Below are 23,801 nucleotides of genomic sequence, written 5' to 3'. Positions count from 1 at the left end.
CTGAATACCTGTGCAAGAAAGGACAGAGAATTGATTCTCTATTTTACCACTTGAAGTGGATTTTGTGCAACTTGGTAAACGATAATATATTCAACTTCAAAGAATAAATACGTATTGAAAACACTAAAAATGTAGAGAGAGAGAATGTATCCACAAAAAATAAAAAAAGTAAATGACACAAATTCAACCTTTTTTCAGATGGCACCACAAACAACAACCCACCGCCTCACCGAGCCACCCCATCATCTGCCGCCACCATCTCTCGGCACCATCCCTAGTTCTCCTGCCACCACGAGTCGACAGAAGCCAGCGCACAACCGTCACTCTCAACCGCCCATCTCATCCCCGCCTCCACCAACCTCCTTCACCCCCAAAATCTCCCCCCCACCTTACCTCAGCCACCTACCGAGCCGCCCTCACCAACTCTATTCTCGACCCAGAAACCCCCGACCCTCAAAAAAACACCACCCCCACATCAAACACCACTCCCCCACGCTTTTCCCCTTTCTCCGCTGAGCCTAGAGTCATCCTCCCGCCGGCAGTTGTTAATTCTATCAAATCAACCTAGGAAAACACACTTATCATCAAACTCACCGGTAAATCAATTGATTCAATCCACCTTGCTACCTCCCTTCGCTCCCTCTGGAACTGCCGTGACCCGATCCATTTAATTGGTTTGGGAAAGGGTTTCTATTCTTGCAAAATCAAACACTCCTCGGATTTACTCAACATCAACAACAATGGACCGTGGTTCCTCTTGGGGCACTACCTGCACATCCAACTTCCAACCATCTACTGCAACCATCAATTTCGTACCAACTTGGCTAATTCTACTAGAGCTACCCATTGAGTATCACCGGCCTGACATACTCCGTGCTATTGGTAATTCACTTGGCCGATTTATCAAGTTCGACTCCAATGGATTAAGTAATAACAACGCGAGGTTTGCTCGGATTTATGTTCACCTCGACCAATCAAAACCACCACCAAGCAGAATTTGGATCGGAACCTTCTGTCAAGGAGTCAGGTTGGCAGATAAGCAAGTCTTCTGTTACAAGTTCCAGAGTCGGTGCAGTGGGTCGTGCACAGTCAACGCCACGGCTCCGGAGGCGTCAATTTCAAAGCCCTTTCCTGCTGATTTGTCTGATACTGATAAGTGTTATCAGTCACATGATGTCCCAGTTACTTTGCAGGATAAACATTGGTCTATTATTCCCTTTAAGGAGAAATTTAAGTTCCCTCTTTTTACTCCGAAAACTACAAACATTCCATTTCAAGCTCCCACCCTTCATATTTTTAACCCCATCCCTCTGGCTTATAAGACCTCTCAAACCTGCCCTCTCTCTTCTATCAATTTTCAACTTTTTTTTGAACCACTTTCCCTTAACCCTTTACTTTACCAACCACACCTTTCCCTCCCCCCGGATTTCATCTTAAAATCTTTCCTTCCCCACTTCATTAAACCAAACAAATACAGCAACAAAATCAACCCCCCTGGAAAAACAGAACAACAATGACGACAACCGACCCCGTACTCGCACGTTGCCTTCTCCCCTCTTCTTATCGCCCACCACAACTCCTCTTCCACCCAAACCAAAACGACCAAATCTTCCCCACTCCCCAGACCATGCTCCTCCTCCACTCCGAGGCTCCTCTAAAGGCCTCCTCCCAACCCCCACCACTCACCCATCCGGAAGTCCCAATCAACCAAACCATTTTCATCCTCGAACCTCGCCTCGTCTCATTACAAGCAAATGCCCCAACTCTCAGATCCATCCTCGCCAACCCTTATTCCCCTCCTCACCACTGCCTCAACCTGAGCCTTTTAACCACCCGACTCCCCTCCCGCTTCATAGCGCCAGCCCACCTCCCCGATTTCTCGGATCTCCAAGCCCTGCCACTTGTTCTCCGCTGCTTCCTCCATTGGTCCGTTCAGTTCAAGGGTCATCCGTCTCTAACACCAGCCGTCCCACCTGCTCTGGAATTTCTAGTGGACCCCACTCCCACCTTGCCTCGATTGTGGACGGTCTTGTTGTTGACCTCTGTGGAGAGGGAGCTAGTGGTACCGAGCTACTCCAACTCTGTCCAAGTCTTCAGGACCTCGGTCATAATGAAAAAAATGACCATTTGGCTCAGTTGGGCTGCTGCTCTGGACTGGGACCAGAGGGAAACGCTCCTATCTCTACTAGGCTTGGTAGACGCCGCATCCAACGCCCCACTGACCAGAAACCCAGGCGCAGTGGAGGACGAAACAAATCAAAACCGTCTGAATGAGGCCACGGTTCCCTGCTCCCTCCCTGCCAATATGAATATCTTGTTTTGGAATTACCGAGGCATAGCCAGACCGTCCTTTACTACCCATTTCTCTTACCTTGTCAATGCTCACAAACCCCATATCGTTATTCTGTCTGAAACCCGTACAAACTCCCCCAACTCTGTGACTATTGTGCACAAGCTTCCTTTCGACTCGTTGGAAATTTTGGATGTCGCTGGCTTCACTGGTGACATTATAATTCTTTGGAATGCTAGGGATGTTGCCATTAATCTTGTGGATAAAAGCTCCCAGATGATCAATGTGGTGGCTCAGGTGACTCTCAATAACTTTGTTTTTCTTTTATCTGTTATTTATGCTAGCCCAAAATTTAAACACCGTGTTAATCTTTGGTCCGGTCTGAACGCCCTCTCCCAGAACCACCTCACTCTTCCCCGGGTCTGCATTGGCGACTTTAATGAGATCATTGACCCTTGCGAAAAATTTGGTGGTAATAGTATTAAGTGGAACAGAGTGAATTTGTTTAAAACATCCATGGACTCTTGTAACCTTATTGACCTTGGATTCTCTGGCCCAAAGTTCACCTGGACTAATAAAAGATGCCACAACCCCATCCTTGAAATACTTGACCGTGTGTGGGTCAATCAGACCTGGCTCGACTAATACCCCAATTCCCATAATGCCCACCTTACCCACCTGTCCTCTGACCATTGTCCCATCCTTTTGTGTTCTACCCTACCTAGACGTGTCCAAGTTAGAGCCTTTAAATTTGAGTCTTTTTGGTTGTCTAACCCGAGCTTCCTCCCTACTGTTGAGTCCTTTTGGTCTTCCACTGGTGGGGATGTCCCCACTAAGCTTCTTTCTCTTAGTATTACTCTTTCGGCTTGGGCAAAAAACATTTTTTGGGAACATCCAAAAGAATAAAAATGCTCTCAACGCCCGTAACCTCTGTCACGCTCCCAACTCTGACTACCTCAACCATCTCCATGACTCCCTTACTCACGACCTCAATCGAGTCCTTGACACTGAACACTCGTACTGGCAAGACAGGGCCCGTATTAGCTGGCTCATTGATTGTTACAGAAACACTACCTTCTTTCAAAAGACGGTTACCCTACGACGTAGCTTTAACCGTATCATCTCTTTGGTTGATGAGGTCGGCCATACCATCTCTGGCCATGATGACCTGTCTGCCCACATCACTGCCTTCTTCACCACTCTTTACACAACTGGAAAAATGACCACCAACCGAACCGTCCACATCCCCCCCTCACCCATCACCTCCCTCATGATCCCTTCTGAAGATGAAATCCGCCTTTCCTTGTTCACCCTTGGATAAAAAAAGGCCCCTGGACCTGATGGCTTCCATGAAGGTTTCCTCAAGAATTGCTGGCACATCTTAAAAATCGATCTCATTCCCTTTATCCAACGTGTTTTCCTTGAAAAGTGCGTTCCTGAGTGTATCAATAAAACTGCCATATCTCTCATCCCCAAAATCCCTTCCCCCCAAACAATCAAAAACTTCCGACCCATTAGCCTCTGTAACACCTCTTACAAGATCATAACCAAAATCATCGTCAACCGACTCAAACCCCTCATACACAAAATTATCTCCCCCAATCAAGGTAGCTCGATTCCAGGCTGAGGTACCGATACTAACTTCATCATAGCCTCTGAAATTCTCCATTCTATGCACATCTCTAAATGTAAACTTGGATGGTTTGCCCTCAAACTTGACCTTGAAAAAGCTTTTGACCGTCTCGAATGGGACTTCATCCGCCTCTGCCTTTCCAATGCTCAGATTGACAATAACACTATTTCTCTTATAATGCATTGTATCTCTTCCTCCTCCACCCAGGTAGCTCTAAATGGGACCCTCCTTCCGAGCTTCTTCCCCTATAGAGGCATTAGGCAGGGAGACCCACTCTCCCCCTACATTTTTATCTTGTGCATGGAAGCACTTTCAACCCTCATACACTAGTCTTGCGACAACTTCGACTGGTCTCCTTTCCCCCTCGGCAAGGGTGGAGCCTCCTTCTCCCACCTCGTCTTTGCTGATGACATCCTCCTCATCGGACGAGCATCGGAAAAAAATCTGTGTGCCCTCCAAGATATTCTTCATACCTTCTGCTCTTCCTCAAGACAGAAGATCAACTTCTCAAAGAGCAAGATCATCTTCTCAAAACATACCACAAATGATCACATAAACATGTTTGAAACCGCTCTCAGCATTAAAGCCACTTCTAACCTTGGTACCTACCTGGGATTCCCACTCAAAGGGACTAAACCCAAGAAAGCTGACCTTCGACGCATCATTGATGCGATCCATTCCAAACTTTCCAACTGGAAAGCCAGCTTCCTATCTAAAGCTGGAAGACTTTGCCTCATCAAATCCACTATTAGTGCCATTCCCTCTCACTCCATGAAATGTATTCGCCTCCCCTCCTCCATTCTTGGTGATATTGATAAGCTTACTCGATCCTTTCTCTGGTCGGGATCCTCTTCCAAGAAACTCCACCTTTCCAATTGGGACCTTGTGACCCTGCCCTTGTCCGGGGGGGGGGGGGGGGCTTGATGTTAAGGCCGCCCGTCCCCTCAACGATGCCTACTCTGCTAAGCTCAGCTGGAACCTTCTGTAATACTCCGTATTTATAAGTCTTGGGGTACTCTATCGAGTAGGCCTTACTCTGTCGAGTAAGGGTAAGTTGCGTTTTAGAAAAGTTTCTGACCTGTAGGGTACTCTATCAAGTAGCCTTAGGTACTCGATAGAGTAAGGGGGTACTCTATCAAGTAGCCTTAGGTACTCGATAGAGTAAGGGGGTACTCGATCAAGTAGCCTTGGGTACTCGATCGAGTAAGGGGGTACTCGATCGAGTACCTTGGGTACTCGATCGAGTGTCCGGTTTTACGGGGAGTTTTCTCGAGTTTTGTTAATTATGCGATTAAGGTATTTAAACATAGCCGTCATTGTTTTAAATCACTTTTACAAAACCTAAAACCCTGTTTAAGAGAGAAAGCAACAAGTCCATCTTCTTAATCGCATTCTTAGCAATTCCCGGAGTTCAGACGGTCAGTTCTTGTCGTTGTTCGTACCGTTGAGTTCCTTGCGTCGAGGGTAAGATCTATGTACCCTTTTTATTGTATTTCCTTTGATTTGGTTAAACCCTAATTTAGGGATTTGGGGGTTTTTGTGTAGATTGTGATTCGGTAGTGTTTGTATGTTTGTATGATAGGAGGAGGTTTTGTAGAAGAGCCTTTTTGATACAGCTATAGATACCGTCGCTTGTTGTGCTTTCGGGTAGGATTTCTACTCGGTATTAGTCCCATAATGGGATATTGGTGATGTCTTTCGATTAGTTGTTTGATATGATGATTGTGATTGTGATTGTGATTGTGATTGATTGTCTATGGCTCTCGAGATGCGTTCTCGGCTGAGTGGGGTCACTTGCGGGAGTGACTTCACGCCCTAGTTTCGCCCTTCGTGAAACCCGCCACGGAAGGGGATGTGCACATTAATGGGACAGGGTTATCGCTCGGTATGATGAGCGGGGCTTAGGTGGGAACGGCTGCGGTCCCCCACTGGCAGGGCTGGTCCAGTGGACAGTCAGTATTGAGATGATGGGGATTGGTTGGTGGTGTGTGTGTGTGTGTGTGTGACAGTTCAGCTGTCTGTTTGTCTTATTATTGATATATATATATATAAGTTGTGTGATTAGTACTGACCCCGTTTAAATGTTTTAAAAACTGTGGTGATCCATTCGGGGGTGGTGAGCAGTTGCTTGGCAGGTATATCTTGGATACGCGTGGGATCTAGCTGGGGATGGAGTCATCACATATCAGAGTCTTTAGTCTTCCATTTGTGTTTATTAGAACAGTTCCTTTCGGTTGGTTTATAGTTTGAGAACAGTTGTATTTTGCTTACAATTGGTTTTATAATGTAATCACTTAAACTTATTTAATAAAGTATGTTTCTTCATTGTCATATGATTATCATGCCTCGGAGTAGCAGAGATGGTAGCATCCTTATACCTGAGTGGTCCTGGTAAGGCACTTGGAGTATGGGGGTGTTACAAATGGTATCAGAGCGACGATCCTGAAACCTGTAACCAATGAATCTAATGAATCTAGGGAGTCAATTAAAATGAACCCGGGGTAAAGGTTGTAGGAGCTAATGCAAAGACTTGGGAGACGTCCTAAAGTCGCGAACTCGCCCTACAATTTTGAACCGGTCACCATGGGATATGTGTCGGGATCGTTATGTGCTTATTGTGTGCTGTGTGTATTTATGTAGTAGTATGTTGTATGAATTGATGGATGAAAGATGATAATAACGTGAATTGTATGTTGGTTGATTGTAAAGCATGAAAGTATAATTATTGATACATGTAATTTGACATGTTATAATTACGCAAGGAAAAGTGTTTTGTCTATATATATATATAAAGCGATGTGTAAGTATACATGTTGTTGTCGTGTTGAGTAAAAGTACAGAAGGTTAGGAGTATGAATTGAACATGTCTTTGGGTGAATATGTTGAACGTATATGGTGGATAAATATGTGGTATGATGGATGAATTAGTGGAAAAGATGAATCATCGTGGTAGTAACATTTGAATAGGGGACTTGATGTCATGTATTTGTGATTTTGTTTACGAAAAGTGATAGAATAAAAACATGTGGGTAAGTCATAATTGGCAAGTTAGATAAGCTAAGTGCATGATGAATGTTGTTGTTTGGCTTTTGAAAATAGTAACATATGATTATGAATACTGGTTTTATGAGTTTTGGGTTGTTTTTGTTTAACTTGGTTGTTGTTTGGAAGTAAAAATCAAATAATTATGTCGTCTGATTACAGCAAAGTTGTCTTTAAACTGTTATAACTTGAGATGCGTAAATGATTTTAATGTGATTCCAATTGGAGGTGATAGCTTGCTCTTTTACGATTCTAACGATAGGTCACACGTCCAAAACGACCAAGAAATGAGTGAGTTATGACTGCATTTCGAAAAACTGGACAGTCTTGAGAATTGGGGTACTCGATCGAGTAACTAGGATACTCGATCGAGTAAGGGGGCACTCGATCGAGTACCTTAGCTACTCGATCGAGTAGCCCTGGTGATTTGTTTTACGTGCTTTTGATCTTCACCTACTCGATCGAGTAAGTCACTTACTCGATCGAGTGGCCTCAGATTCGATCTAGTGACCCCTATTTTGGGTCATATGTTTATCTTTTGACTTCGTTGCATATTATGTTTAATTCAAAGGCGTTATTTTGCTTCTTTATGCATTGTTTTACATGTATGTTGGTCTTGACGCGTAAGTTACCCAATTTTGTGGTGTAAAGAGTGGCACCTATGATGAGTATGAGTTCGGTGGGGAGGACATGATTTATATGTGTTGGGATTAGTAAGACTTAATTGAGGCATAGAGCATGTTGTGTGAGACGAGATGAGTGACATGATTGTATGTTGAGTAATGAAAATGTAAGTGAATGTGGGCAAGGCATGATGTAAGTTTAAGGAACGTGAGAATGAAAAGATTGAAAGAAAGGATGTGGATAGTAGCAACCTGAGATGTATAATAAATTATGGAGGGAGATGGTTAGAAATAGTGTTGAGTAAGAACATATGTAATGAAAGGTCGTTTGGAAATAGTGGTATATAGCGAACTTAATGGGACATGTCGTGACGTGGATTTGCAGGTAGTGACTGAGTTTGGAAATTTGTGTTATCGAGAGACAAAACTACTGTGTGATTTCCTTGGGTAATTAACGGTATTAAATGAATTATGATTTCTAGAGATGTAAAAAGGGAGATGCAATTGTTTGAACATTAAACGTTGATTCTATGGATAGATTAGTGGCAAGTGTGAGTGATAGCATAATAAGAGAAGATCCATGGTAAGAAAGAGTGGGATGATGTCGATAGAAAATAATGGAATTTGAGTTTTGGAGCAACGAAAGGGTAACTGGATTTCTAAAGAGTTAGCTAGAAAGAATAAGGAGTTGAACTATTAATTGGTATTATTGAGTGTAAAGAGAAAAGAAGGATAAAAGTAAGCTGAGGAAAATATTCACCGGAGTTATGTGATATAAAGGTAAGGAATCATCGAAATGTGTGATATTATCATGAGGATGCTAGCTAATGGTTATATGGGAGCTTCAGGACAACATGTTTAATAATGAGTTTCGAGAAATTAAGGAAAGTAAGAAGTTAGTAGAATATCTGCATGATATGAGATTTTGGTGGAAAAATGGATGATGATTCAATTAAGGAAAATATTAGGAAGAATGTTGAGGTAATTTTGTTCATGGATTCGATGTTCGTTGTTTGGGATGTTAACCAAAGATAGAAAAGAAATCATGATGTTTAGAGATGAGTGAAGAGGTTTGATGTCCGGACAGTGGTAGTGTTATGGTCTTTGACTAGTGGTTAAGGTTAAGGGTATATTAGAAAAGTGGCAATTCTAAAGAGGCTGATTTTGTAAAGACTGAATTGATAAAAGTATGGTTGTCAGGAAGTATAAGACATAGTCTTAGGAGGTGGTTTCTCATAATGAGTGTTAGTTGTATGGTTATGTATAGCAGAAGGTGCTGGTGATGCGAATGGAAGAATGTGATGAGGGGCATGCGAGTTAAGCTCGGACAACAGGTAACCTTTGTTGAGTGGTAACTTACGTGGTCAGGATTGACTAGTTGGTTGTTATTACGGGTCTATGATATGTGTAAATGTTTGTGTGAGGTTCTGACCTCACAAGAAGTGGTATGGTGTGATAATTATAAAGCTGTTTTATGAATGTTCTGTAATATATATGTTGGACACGGTAGTTTAATTGAATGATATCCAAAAAGATAATAATTTGATTAATTTGACATGGCTAGTTATAATTTTATGTGTATTAATAACACATGTGTATTCCGTGAAATGGTAGAGATGATGTTCATGAGATGCTTATCTGTTTATTCAAATAATATGTTGCGTTGTGATTGAGTAAAGTGGATTTGAGTAAGTTTTCTTGTCCGAAAGGTTATTTCCGAGTCAGTATTTATGGAATTGTATGTAGTTGTGATGTCTATCGATGTGGTTGGGGTGCCTCGGGTGGTGATCCGGGCTCGATATTTAGTGATGTGATGCGGGTATTTTCGCACTACGGTGTGGCTGTTGGTGGCGGTGTTGTGATGCCGTCACCGGTTGTGGTGGAGTAGGCGGGATGATTATGATACGAGTTTTCGAAAGTGCATACCAGTTATACATAGATTGTTGTTTTGTTTGCTGTTGTTCTTTGTGAGTTTTGGTTGAACATGTAGACAGTTGTCTTGCTTATTGATGTTTTCTTTACCAGGTTAAGTTAAGAATGAGGTAGAGTATGATATGAAATAGAGTTGAATATGTTTTCGTTGTTGTCATGGTACAGTGATGTTCTATTGATGGGACACGGGCTGAGAGGTTGTTACAGTAATTTTGATCTTGTTCTAGATAAGGCTTTAGTAGACATGGTAATGGAAAATGATTCGTGGAACATGTGTTGTAATGAACTGAAAGCGGCAGGTAGTTCATAATCTTTTGTTGGGACAGTGAGTGTAGGGTGTTGGGGGAGTTAGTGTCATATTAAGTTATGTATGAGTTTTGCGGTAATGAAGAAAAGAACTTGAGGATCTAGTGTGAGTATAAGTAACGAGTGTGGATCGGAAGTTATGCTTCTGGAAGATAAGTGCTTTACATAGCGAGGTATGTTGGTTTGCAGTGATAATGGAGAGTTAGTATGGTGATTTTGCTACGAGCCTTATGGTATAGGTTAGGGGTGTGTGATTGATTTGAAGTATGAGAACTGTTGAAGTAAGAGAGCCTTGAGAAATAGGAGTGATTATGGAAATGAAGTTATAGGCAGTTATCTTTGACATATGGTGGTGATGAGGATAATGAGATAATATAGCTAAGGGTTTAGTATTAGTGAGTTACGAGGACGTAACATTTGTCTTAAGAGGAGTAGGATGCAATAAAAGAGAGTTTCATGGTGGTGCATGCGGTAATATAATTGGAAGTAGAGTGTTAGTGTAGCGTAAAGGAGGGATTTGTTTTGTGGACAATACTTATAAAAGGCCATGGCCGTGCTTGTAGTAGTGTGATGCTTCAGAGTGTGGGAATATTTTATATAATGTTGACAGTTGGAGGATGATGTTATGAGTCTGAGTAAACTTCGAGGACGAAGTTCCTTTTAAGGGTGGTAGAATGTAACATTCCGTTTGATGTCTAGGAGTGTCTTGATTTTGGATTTGATAGTGGATGATATTATAGAGCTAGCAGTGTTAGTGGATGGTGGTTGGTTATGTATGAAGTTGGTGTCGTGAGAGATATATATGTGGTGGATACGATATCGTGAGTCATGTTAAGGAAGTAAACATAGTTGGTGGAGTGGGTGTTAAGAGTTCATGTTTTATGTTTGGTCGAGTTGTTGAGTTCTTAGTTATGTTGTTGTGTCTGGGTCGAGTTAGTATGGTTGTTTTTAGAGTATGGGTTGAACTTCGGGGACGAAGTTCTTTTTAAGGAGGGAAGACTGTAATACTCCGTATTTATAAGTCTTGGGGTACTCTATCGAGTAGGCCTTACTCTGTCGAGTAAGGGTAAGTTGCGTTTTAGAAAAGTTTCGACAGAGGGTACTCATCAAGTAGCCTTAGGTACTCGATAGAGTAAGGGGTACTCTATCAAGTAGCCTTAGGTACTCGATAGAGTAAGGGGGTACTCGATCGAGTAGCCTTGGGTACTCGATCGAGAAGGAAAGTACTCGATCGAGTACCTTGGGTACTCGATCGAGTGTCCGGTTTTACGGGGAGTTTTCTCGAGTTTTGTTAATTATGCGATTAAGGTATTTAAACATAGCCGTCATTGTTTTAAATCACTTTTACAAAACCTAAAACCCTGTTTAAGAGAGAAAGCAACAAGTCCATCTTCTTAATCGCATTCTTAGCAATTCCGGAGTTCGACGGTCGGTTCTTGTCGTTGTTCGCACCGTTGAGTTCCTTGCGTCGAGGGTAAGATCTATGTACCCTTTTTATTGTATTTCCTTTGATTTGGTTAAACCCTAATTTAGGGATTTGGGGGTTTTTGTGTAGATTGTGATTCGGTAGTGTTTGTATGTTTGTATGATAGGAGGAGGTTTTGTAGAAAAGCCTTTTTGATACAAATTGTAGATACCGATCGCTTGTTGTGCTTTCCGGGTAGGATTTCCTACTCGTATTAGTCCCATAATGGGATATTGGTGATGTCTTTGTAGTTAGTTGTTTGATATGATGATTGTGATTGTGATTGTGATTGTGATTGATTGTCTATGGCTCTCGAGATGCGTTCTCGGCTGAGTGGGGTCACTTGCGGGAGTGACTTCACGCCCTAGTTTCGCCCTTCGTGGAACCCGCCACGGAAGGAGATGTGCACATTAATGGGACAGGGTTATCGCTCGGTATGATGAGCGGGGCTTAGGTGGGAACGGCTGTGCGGTCCCCATTTGGCGTGGTCGGGTCCAGTGGGGTCGGATTGAGATGATGGGGATTGGTTGGTGGTGTGTGTGTGTGTGTGTGACACGGTCAAATTGTCTGTTTGTCTTATTATTGATATATATATATAAGTTGTGTGATTTATCTTCCCGTTTAAATGTTTTAAAATCGTGGTGATCCATTCGGGGGTGGTGAGCGGTTGCAAGGTGTATATCTTGGATACGCGTGAGATCTAGTGGGATGGAGTCATCACATATCGTAGTCTTTAGTCTTCCGTTGTGTTTATTAGAACAGTTCCTTTCAGTTGGTTTATAGTTTGAGAACAGTTGTATTTTGCTTACAGTTGGTTTTGTAATGTAATCACTTAAACTTATTTAATAAAGTATGTTTCTTCATTGTCATATGATTATCATGCCTCGGGTAACCGAGATGGTAGCATCCTTATACCTGAGTGATCCTGGTAAGGCACTTGGAGTATGGGGGTGTTACACCTTCTCCTCAAAAACAATTCTCTTGCTCCCATAGCTATCCGAAGCAAGTACCCGACCCATTCTTTCTATTCCTTCCGCAAGGGCTCCCACATTTGGAAAAATGTGGGCATTGACTTTCCCCTTCTCCATGACCATACCATTTGGTCCATTGGTAATGGTGACTCTATTTGTCTTTGGACTGACCGCTGGTCCTCCCTAGGCCCCCTTAGATCGGTTATCCATGGACCCCTCAATGCTACTTCTCATAATGCTAAGCTCAAGTTTATCATTTCTAATGGCACTTGGGCTCTCTACAATCTTGACTTCGTCCTCCCCGGTGATATGTTAAACACTATCCTTGCCATCCCCCTTCCCTCCTCCTGTAAACCCGACTTACTCACCACCTGTCTTGCTCCCAAAGATAAATTCTCGATTAGCTCCGCCTACTCCTCCCTCCTTGACTTGAGTAACCACCCCCCATCTTTCACCCCTACTCTTGACTGGGTTTGGGACCTCCCTACTCTTCCAAAAATCAAATTTTTTCTTTGGCTTGTTTGGTGGGACAAGTTACCACGCAATAAAACCCTTTTTAAAAGAACTATCCTCCCCTCCCCTTCTTGCCTTTTTTGCCCCAATCCCTCCCTGGAGGAATCCTTTATCCACCTCCTTCGCGACTGTAGTATAACTACCTCTGTCTAGGCCCAGTTTGATGTTGACCAATCCTTCTTTTCCCTTTACCTCCAGCCTTGGATCCATAAGAATTGCACCTCTCGTAATTCTTCTTGGGCTACTCTCTTTTCCTTTGTCTTATGGCGCCTTTGGACCCAGAGATGTGATTCGTCCTGGGCCTCTGCCTTGTCCTCTAGCCTACCACCCTCCTTACTCGATCCTACCTCTACCTCTTACTACCCTTGTAGTTTGGCCCTTCCCCTGCTTTGTTGGTTCAAAATCAAAATTGATGCGGCCTTCTCCCCCCTCTCTTCCTTAGCTTGTATTGGGTGTGTGGTTAGGAATGACATGGGCTCGTGGGTGCGGGGTTAGTCTAGACGGCTCCTTGCTCCTAACCCCTTTGTTGGTGAGATCTTAGCCATTAGAGAGGGTCTGAGGGCCGGTCTTGCGTCCATGGATCGTTTTATTATTGCCTCTGATTGCCTTATTGCTGTTACTTCTATTTTGAGGAAGGTTCCACCTTGTGGTCAATTTGCTAATGTTATCCTTGAGTGTAGGGATCTGTTGGAAAGCTCTCCCCGATTGAAGATTGTCTTTGAGAAACGGACGGCCAATGGAATTGCGGATGCTCTCGCCAAGGCCGGTTTAGTTGACAATAGTTTAGTTCTAGTAATGGATGTATTAATTGGGACTCTGCACCACCTTTTGTTCTTCGCTAAATTAAGGGTCTTCAGAATTCACCTTACTTCATAGCCAATCTGAAACTTAAACAATCGAAAACTTAAAACAATTTGAAATTAGTAATCTACACCTCCTTTGTGTGAATCAACATTCCAGTTCAGCTTTAGTAGACTGATAATTCAACATAATTAGGTAGAATGATAGAAGACGGTTTTTCAGGCGTATACAAATAAATCAGCCATCGCAGTAGAGAGCAGTTTTAGTATCAACTCAAATGTGGCGTCTTTGAATAGACAACTAATGTCTGTAAATTTAATCATTTGGCAATAGTTGAATACCTAAATTTGTAATCTAATTAACTTGTAAATATTGTATTGTTTGTACAAAAAAGCAAAAATCCAAACGAAAATTGATAAGAAGGAGAAAAATAGGCAGTGTACCTGTTTCCAAATAATGCTAAAAATCATCATTTTTGGCGAAGATATACTTGCCATCCGTAATCAAGTTTATTTCTCGATAATTAACTTGATTAGTTTCGCAAATTGAGTGATTTTCGCGCGGAGCACTTCAAATCATTTTCGCGAATTGAGTCGCTTACCACCAATCGAATCTGCCATCATCAAACCAGTAAGTTAAGTTATCAGCCTTCAATTAAAACCCAAATGTTATCCTACAAAAACCGTATCGACTAAAACGACTTCGACGGAAAAAAAAGAAGGGAATTACCGGGTAATTAAAAGATGATCGTGGTAATCCAGAGGATGAAGTTCATCTTTTTCATCAAACCCATTCAGTTAAGCTAGGGACTAAATCCCCCAAATTAAAAGACGATTAGAAATATTTCTTTGGTTACTCTGATTTTGATATGTTGCTTTGATGGTAAGATAGGATTAATCAAAGCTAAATTAAGGGTTGATTATCTTCTGTCTAATTAAAGAAATAACAAATCTAAATAGTATAAAAGCCAGATTTTTTAAAGGCTTCTGACGAAAAAATTCAGAAAATTGGCTTTGTATGGGTTCCCCATGTTTCATCTCATTTAATTACCCTCTCTCCTCTGTAATAAACTAGATTTTGTGCCCGTGAGTTGCACGGGTTTGAAATTTGATTCTCCTTTAATTGTTGTGGAATTTTTTTTACCATTTTAAGCGGTGTTCACAATTATAAATATTGTTGCCCGAGATAGCTGATTGTCTTGTTGGTTAATATTAATGATTTTACTTTTTTTTTAAAAAAAAAATGCAAATACTTCGTATGAGTTTTAGTGGGTAAAAAACTCAAAATAAATATGTTTTATTTTTATTTTAGTGGCAATTGTATATATTTTATTTTAAAACAAAGTTAACCTAAAAAAATTAATTTATTTTTATTTATAAGTAAAAATATTAAGGTCATATATAAATTATTTTATTTTTCTTCAATTATAATAATAAAATTTTAAAACAGGTCGCGTGAAGCGCGGGATACTACCTAGTGTTCTATATTTATCCGGTACACCATTCATTTTATATTATTAAAACACTATTATCTTTTCTATTTTTGCATTAGTTTATTTTTATTGATTTTTCTTCCATTTATTTCTCTAAGTAATATACAATTGTTGTAGGCTTGTAGCCAATAACATCGCTCCAAAAGTTCATCTTTTTACTTTTTAAAAAATAAATGCAAATACTTCGTATGAGTTTTAGTGGGTAAAAAAGTCAAAATAAATATAAATAATGTATAATTGAAACCAACCCAAACACTATAACATTATTTTATTATATATACACCTTATATATATAGGCTCCATCTACTATATATAACAGAGCAAGTTATTTTGTTAATTGTGACTGACTTTCTTTGACCACCACCGGAATCGACTTCCACAAAAACCTCGCGCTATTACTGGATACCATCGAGAACAACAATAACAATCAAAAACATAAATTATTGAACAAAGTTACAATTTTCGAGACGGAATTAAATTAGATCAAAATTGATTACATGTCGCCATTGTAGATGTGTGCTAGAAGATGAATCGCGTAGGGCCAATCGTTCTGGAAATTGATGCCTTCAGCAGATGCCTAAAACAGATAAGATAATTAATTAAGTACGAGTAAGTCTCTTGTAAGACGGGTGGAAGTAATCAATTATAACTATTGCTTCTTTTGTGTTGAGTTAACTGGCGGGATACCAACTCCCCTAGCGTTTTTCCAACACCGCGTTTCCGTATCACCATATTTGTGCGTCCTTGTCCTCTTACTCTATTCTTGTATTAGATGAACAAAAATTATAGACTAAGACCGTCTCATAATATTCTGTACAAAAAAAATATATTTTTAACATTATTAAACCGTCTTATAATATGAGACCGCCTCACACAATAATAAGGGGTTGTTTGGTTGATCAAGGAACTTAATTTTCCTAGGAAAATGCAATTCATGGGAATTAAGTTCCCTCATCCAATTCAGGTGAATTTCGGAAAAGTGTTTGGTTGCTCATGTAGGAATTAAATTACACAGGAACTTCCAATGACCAAGGGGGGAGTAGGTAAGCAACTTTCCACATCATGTAGGCATTGGTGTAGGCATTGGAAGTTCCTGGGAAGTTCTAATTCCTACATTTTGTAAAAATTATGGCAACCAAACGAACACATGTTTTTCAAAATCATGGGATTTTCCAATGCCTATGTTTTCTAAGTGACAACCAAACGACCTCTAAATGTTTGATGAGAGTTTTAAGACCCAATTTATGAATATAGTGTTTGAAGCTGAATAAACATAATTCATATCATAGTATAAGGCAATATAATATAATGACAATACTCATACGTAATGTTTGCACCAAAAAAAAATATACATACGTATAATTGTAGAACTTGTAATCGTGCTGCAAAAACCAAAAATGGAAAAAAGAAATCATTAATCATCAATCAAAGTAATACTATAAACAAAGGGTTGCGTAGAAAAACAAAAGAAAGAAATCAAGAGGTCTACGGTGAAGCAAAAGCATTGAGTATAGAGATATATATAACTGGAGGCAGGTAGTATTTGATTCATACTATATTAGACTCCTTTTTGTTTCGTGAAGATTGTGTTACCAACCTACAAACTTTATCTTTAAATAATCTTGAGTTCTATTGCTGTGATGATTGTGTTACAAAATTTATCTTTCAGTTTGATTGGACTTTGTTTAGATTTAATTTATTTGTTATTGTATATCCTTTGTTATACGTATTAAGTTTTAGTTTTAATAATATTAATTTATTCATTTAATTTAAGATTATTTAGGTGTTTTAGAATAGTTGGAGACTCTAGAATTGCCTCGAAAAAAACTCTTATCTTATATATATATATATATATATATATATATATATATATATATATATATATATATATATATATATATATATATATATATATATATATATATAGAGGTGGGATCCGGTGAGAACGATCATTCGGTGAGAACGGTGAGAACGCATATCTACCATTAGATTAGACTAAATATGAATGGTTGGGATTAAATCTAAATTATCCCTCCACAGCTCCACTAAAGGCTAATCAGTAATCACCCATCTTCCATTATACGATACATTAACCCCTGTTACCTACAACTCCATTCACCGGAGCTCCGGCGAGATTATCCTCGGCATCCCCTTCAAATGGTCTCCAGCGTTCCGGCGAAGCCCGCCATCAGTTCGTCCCTCCTAGCGTGCCCCTCCTTTCCGTTGGTGCACAACTACCGTGTTACCATCGTCGCCGTAACGCCGACGATAACATTTTCGACAGACAATCACACTTTCCGAGGAAAATTTCCCGAAATGGATGGTCGGTGGTATACAATCGGTTGATGACGTTCAATATTCATCAAGTCCATCACTTTGTTGGAGCTAATCGAAATTAGTGTATTGGTTTATATATTGATGTATCTCAAACCAATTTTGATGTACCTAATAACTAATTGGGTGTATCTATGTTAAGATCCATTAAAATAGATGCTAGATACATCAAATATTAGTGTACACACATCAAAAATTACTGTAGATCAAGAGAGTGGAAGAGAGATTTATTATTTAGTTATGGTAAAATGAAAAACTCAGAAACTCATAGTTAAGTTATAAATTGGTATCACGCGCCTTAAATATTCAGACAACAATATCAACACCAAACAATAAGAAAATAATTTATCAACACCAAACAATAAGAAAATAATTGGCATACAACTGCGACGATCTTTTCTTATACGGCGCTTGAATCCGCCGTTTACTCAACAACGACATCGTTCCGAACAAAAACGAGCAGCATGTCATAATTGGAGAGCTCATGTGTCGAGTCATGCTCCACCGTTGTTGCCCTCGACGATGGTGGCGGAAGTCGTATCAAACCAAAATGGCATCGTTTAGTTTTTGAACTTGAACTGGCATTGATCTTGAGTGCGACGAATTGTTTCGAGAACCACGAAATGGAGTTTTCTTTGAGCAATACTAGGCATTGAAGGATTGATGAATTAATCAATTATTATCATTGTAGTTTTCTGGCTGGTGATCTCGACATTGAAGATACAATTATAATTGTAATTAATCAATTGAAGGGATGATCAGCAGGTTAACTACTTAAGCTATCATAATTGATGGAATAATAATTGTAATTGATGGGTTGATTGGCAATTTGTTTGGAATACGGGTGTTTGAAATTGGCTAGTAATTTGAAAGAGAAAGATGAAGCTGTGAAAGTGATGATTACTGAGTGTATTTTATACTGTATTGTCATTATAATGTATGTGCACGTGGTAGGAGCGAAAGGTTATTTATTATTGTTCTCACCGTTCTCACCGAATGATCGTTCTCACCGGATCCTACCTCTATATATATATATATATATATAGGCAAGATCCGGTGAGTCCACCTATATTTTTGAGTCTCATGAGTCCACTTATGTATCACACGTTGTACACAAGAATATCACTTGAAGAAAAATTCTGTTTCGACACACAACAAAAAAAACGAGGCTGTCTTGAAATCCATTACTGCCCCCACAAAGATAATAACAAACAAAAAAAATGGATAATTTAAAATTGGATAATTTAGTTTTCAAGTGTCCATATATTACTGAAATGCTCCATGAATAACTCCCTATAAATTCCCCCACACTTTCAATCATTTATCATTTTCATTCATTCATTCTCTCTTCTCTGTTTCTTTTTATTCAAGTTTGTTATTATTATTACTAACCCAACATCAACATGGTGAATCCCGATACTATTTGAAACATCCTTGGAATCATTGGTTCGTCCTTGCTATTTCGCCTTCTTTTCTGTTTACGTCGAAATTCATAATCAACATTTACCATATTGTTATACTGCTTATACATATAGTTATACGCTTATTTCTGCTCATATGTTCACTAAATTTACGCTTCGTTGCTTTAATCTTGAATATATGCATCATGTTATGAATTCATAAGAATTGTAATTGATCAAGAAGTTTTAATCATAGTTTGATGATGCTTGTTTCAAGTATATTTTAGACGGAATTACTATGGAGGCGTAAATTGGTAGTATTATGGTTATATCTATCATTGTTTTAGTTACAAGTACTAAGGAGTATGATTCTTGGCTGCTTCACGCTTTTGGCATTTTCGTATTTTCTGGTATAATCATTATTTTCATTTGGATTTGTTATTTTGCAGGCAATGTCACCTCTTTCCTCTTGTTTCTTTCCCCAGCGTATGTCACGCTTAATGAATAATTGAAACGTGAATTACTTGTGTTCTGATATAACGTGCAAGCTTTAGAGAAGTAGTTTGGCATATTTTGGGTTTAGTGGTGTGATATTGTATAGTATAACCCGTGATATTATTTAGTACAACCAGTGATATTGTTTATTGTAAGGTGTGATATTGTTTTGTATAACTCGTGATACTCTTTTACTGGACTCACAGACTCAGATACAATATCATAGGTTATATTAAAAAATATCACAGCTTTTTTTTACAAAAAAATAAAAAAATAAAAAAATAAAAAAAAAACGTGATATTTTTGTGTCGAGCGTGTGATACATAAGTGGACTCACGGGACTCAAAAAAATAGGGTGGACTCATGTGATCCTAATTCTATATATATATATATATATATATATATATATATATATATATATATATATATATATATATATATATATATATATATATAGAAATAGTATCTCGTGCGAACTATAAGTTCGGTGCGAACTTACGAACTACTTATCAGCGCTTGGATCAAATTAAACCCTTTTATCACTTCTCCAATTCTCCTCTTCCTTCAAACGTAATCCCCAAATCTCTAACCTCCCTCACCTTTATCCACCACCACCTGTCTTCACCGTCGGCCACCAATTCCACCGTCACCGAAGCTCCGTGACCCAATCATCTCACCGGCGCAACACCAAGCACTCAACACTAGCTCTCATGCCGGCATTAAACCCTTACAAGAGCACCGAGCACCGTCGATGTTGACATTCTCGATGAGAACTATTTTAGCATCAAAATCTGTCGTCAGACCCGTCTCCTCTTCTCCATTTCGAACTCAGTATCGTTTTTCGACCAACAATCTCCTTCGAAAACGACATATATAAAGAAAAATCGATACTTAATTCTCAGATCTACAAAAAATAGCGAATAATTGTCGAAAACTAAGATGGTCAGGTTTGTTGAATGAGTTGGATCTGATTGGGTTTGACGGAATGGGATGATTAGCGCGTCGACCGAGCTATAGTCACGAGGTGACGCGAGTCTAAGCAGAAATGGTGTTGTAGGTGCTGTTGCTTGATGTTTATCGGAGTTTTCGGTTGTGGTGGAGAGAGGATAGGCGTTGGGCGTGGTGGTTTCGTGGTAGTGATACGAAATGGGGGTGACAAAGAGGATGAGTGGCTGGTGTGGTCCGTGGTCGTTGGTGGCTGTGGTGTTTGCCTTAGTGATAGGAAGTGGTAAGTCTAGTGTTAGTCATGGGTAAAGTTGGTCAGTCTTCGTGGTAGTAGTCATAGAGGTTGGTGGTGGTGTTGGTATGGCAGCAGTAGGCAGTGGTAATTTATGGATAGGTGGTGGTTGCATAAAATATGACCTCGGATACACAAGGTAATCCTACTAGGTACAGAAGCTAAAACTATTGGGTACACAGATTATGTGGTAGTCGTGGGGATGAAGTTGGAGAGCTAGAAGTGTTTCCGGTGTTGCGGATTTGGGTTCATTGTCGGAAAAATTGACAACGATGTTCTAGTCGTCCGCCGACGAAATTAAATCGTGAACAATGTCGAGGTATACCATTTTATGGCTCTAAATTTCCCGACAACTTTATACTTAGCTATCTGTGTCTTACCATTGCCAATAACATCTGGTATTGTTTCATTTTCTTATAATGTATACTATGAGATTGGCGGTCTGATATGGCCATGTATTGGAACCTGACCAATTTTGAATAGTGAAATTCACCTGAAGCAGAGCTTTCCTTTTGCGAACCTTTTGTCTTATGCTTTCTTTTAGCAGCAAACTAATTTAACTTGTACCTGAAACTAATTAATTTACTGTGCTCTAGCTAAGCACCAAAACAAATCTGAATGCAGAACAACCTGTACCAAAATAACCCTCCACCCTGTATCATAATAACTCGGTTGCTCAGTATACTTACTATCTTGTCATTCATGTTATACAACTTTGTGAAATTTTTGTTTCGTTTCTATTTAAAAGTATACAGGACCAACTCGTAAAGGCTGCTGCATGCTTTTTCCGGAGTTCTGATTATGTTACATTTTGACAGGATTAATGTGATTTTCGCCTCCAAATTCGACATCGTGGAACTCTAGTACTTATCGTTGTTTCTTGGACGATCATGAATAAAGCAGAGCTCGGGTGATACGACAATGGTGAAGCGTAGTTTGTTTAATAGCTAATCATTCATTTAACTTCAGGTAAATTAATTAGTTTCATGTATGAGTTAAACACTATTTCTTTCTTATAATGTAATCCCAGGAATATAGCAAAGAACTTATTTGTGGCTTTCAAGCTTAGAAACAGCCCATATTTGATCAATCTTTAGGGAAGGCCATCCTTGTTTTCGTCAAATATGGCATACGAGTAAAACATTGTGTTTCCGCGGAGCATTACATACCCACACATTTTATGCAGATGTTTATTGATTATTATTCCCTAAGCAAAAATAGCGAGCAATATTTAATTAAATTAGTTAACAATTCATTTAAGTCAGGCCGGTCACCTTCTTTGCCACTAAACTAAGAACTCATTTACCTAGTTAGATACACATATCTCACAAGCTAGACATGCTCCTTTAAATTACTAGATACATGTCTTTAAATTGCTAGATACACTCCTTTAAATTGTTAGATACACATCTATGACAAACTAGATACACTCCTTTAAATGGCTAGATACACTCAGTTATCTTGCTAGATACACATATCTGGCAATCTAGATACACTCATATACCTTGCTAGATAAGTTTTTAATAATATCCCAAACCTATTATTTTATAGGTTTGAAGCTGTTGATTTTACCTTAAATTGTTGTTGTTTTGCAGGTACTTCGAAAAAAGTTGGACTTAGGACGAGCTATGCCTATCCCTGGTGGCATACTTATCAATGTACATTCTAAAAATACTGTCTTCACCGGTGAAGCAGGTAACTAACCATGTTTTGCTATGTTTCTGGTAAAATGGTCCAGTGATAAGTTGCAGTTAGACCTGAGAAGGTCATCGCGTTCAAGTTTAGATTAGGTTATTTAGAGTGCAGTCTTGTTGGGCCATTTTATGAACAGGTCAATTTGTGTAATTTTCCGAGTCAGTTGACCCACGTCAGGTCATTTTAAAGAATGTTTCAGATCATTGTTATTAAGAACTTGTATATTAAGATTAATTGGGCCATTGTTATTAAGACCAGTTTTTCACTTCTATTCTAATTTAAACTAAATCTCAATTTTTATTTGGGTTGTTATTTAGTTTTTGTATGGATCAATTGAGTCCCTATTTTTGCAATTGAAGTATTTTGTTGAAGTTGTGTGAAATTGATTGAGTTTGTATGGATTGATTGAGTCCCTTTATAGAAGCGTAGAGTATTTTGACTACACTGCACAGCTTGTGATGATTACCAAGTTAGGGATTTTGAGTATGAAATTCTCACCTCACAACTTCTTCTTGGTGCTGCTTCTTTGATTTGTTTGTCATATAAAATTAACAGAAAAGGGATCAGGAAGTTTTTGTTTGTTGATCGATATCGAGGCCACACATCCAGGTTCATGGACATCTACATTCAGAAGATTAAGGTAGTTGCTCAACATTCATTTTTATCATCTTTTCAGTTTTTCTGCACTTTTGGTTAATGTTCGTTATAAGCGGTCATTTGACGTGATTCACGTACCAATTTTCATTGTGAGTCATCCGGAAATAGTCTCATGTTAATTCATTGGTAGGTTGTGTGCTTACTATACCTTACTTCGCTTTATGGGCAATCTTGAGGAATACAATAATGTTGTTGGTTGCTTGTATTCCATGTTTCAGTGATTCATGCTGATGGTGCATATGCTTAAGTGTACATTGGTTAATATGTGTATGTGGACTAAGTAATATGTGTATCTGGGTAATAGTAGGCTTCAAATCAAAAGTGTTTGTGGTCGTTCAGGTGGTAACCACGTTGAAAATGACGTTATTGTTCGGCTATTCTTTTGTCATTGATCGTTGTTTGTTGATGTTTTCGGTCTCATTCTGAATAAATTATCCATTTAATGTGAAGATTGCACTTTAATTTATCTATACGTAAATGATACTTTATTTCGAGTTTGAGCGGTATAATATTGATGTTTGTGTGAGTACTTTCAATTTATTTATTGAAATTTAATTTAATTGTTTCTTTGGTTCAATGCAAGCTCATTGATGTCAATAAGTAGATGAGAATCTTTGGTACTTCATATTCATCTCGTGAACAACCACATTTTACATTTGTTTTTCTTTGAGGAAGGTAAGTCTTCAGGGGGAATATTAGATTCATGTCAGTCGATCCAACTCTGGTTTCGAGTTCTCGTTGTAGAAATCACTTTGAGTTAGCATGGCGACTGTTTGAAATACTTGGAATTGTATACTGAAAGTTGTAGAAAACCTTTGCACTAGTATTTGAACTCGACTTTTTTTAATGTGAGGAAATAAAGGTAATTAACGACACCAAACTACAGGTATGAGTAAAGAGTTTAGTAAAGAGCTG

The 23,801-nt window shown here is 39.2% G+C and overlaps 1 protein-coding gene and 2 long non-coding RNA genes across 3 annotated transcripts; 2 read left to right on the top strand and 1 right to left on the bottom strand.

The window, feature by feature from the left end:
* Nucleotides 1-740: 740 nt before the first annotated feature.
* Nucleotides 741-2,935, top strand: LOC141629570 (uncharacterized). The gene is made up of 2 exons (XM_074442548.1): nucleotides 741-1,204; nucleotides 2,137-2,935. The coding sequence occupies exons 1-2, from the start codon at nucleotides 741-743 to the stop codon at nucleotides 2,933-2,935; spliced, it is 1,263 nt and encodes a 420-aa protein (XP_074298649.1).
* Nucleotides 2,936-13,359: 10,424 nt separating this feature from the next.
* On the bottom strand, nucleotides 13,360-14,446 carry LOC141626766 (uncharacterized). The gene is made up of 2 exons (XR_012536348.1): nucleotides 14,306-14,446; nucleotides 13,360-14,189 (listed from the first exon to the last, which is right to left on the bottom strand). It is a non-coding gene; the product is annotated as an uncharacterized LOC141626766 (long non-coding RNA).
* Nucleotides 14,447-19,825: 5,379 nt separating this feature from the next.
* On the top strand, nucleotides 19,826-23,269 carry LOC141626490 (uncharacterized). The gene is made up of 3 exons (XR_012536071.1): nucleotides 19,826-21,503; nucleotides 22,130-22,229; nucleotides 22,785-23,269. It is a non-coding gene; the product is annotated as an uncharacterized LOC141626490 (long non-coding RNA).
* The last annotated feature ends 532 nt before the right edge of the window (nucleotides 23,270-23,801 follow it).

This window comes from Silene latifolia, chromosome Y, assembly GCF_048544455.1.
Source record: "Silene latifolia isolate original U9 population chromosome Y, ASM4854445v1, whole genome shotgun sequence".
Classification (NCBI taxonomy): Eukaryota; Viridiplantae; Streptophyta; class Magnoliopsida; order Caryophyllales; family Caryophyllaceae; genus Silene; species Silene latifolia.
Note: the sequence above shows the minus strand (reverse complement) of the source record. Positions and strands in the feature narration are given on the sequence as shown.

What these genes read in the sequence shown, in the direction of transcription:
- LOC141629570 (XM_074442548.1), top strand. Translation starts at nt 741, where the DNA reads ATGGACCGTGGTTCCTCTTGGGGCACTACCTGCACATCCAACTTCCAA. An exon ending in ACTTTGCAGGATAAACATTG is followed by an intron (nt 1,205 to 2,136) that starts GTCTATTATTCC and finishes CATTTGGCTCAG; the next exon opens with TTGGGCTGCTGCTCTGGACT.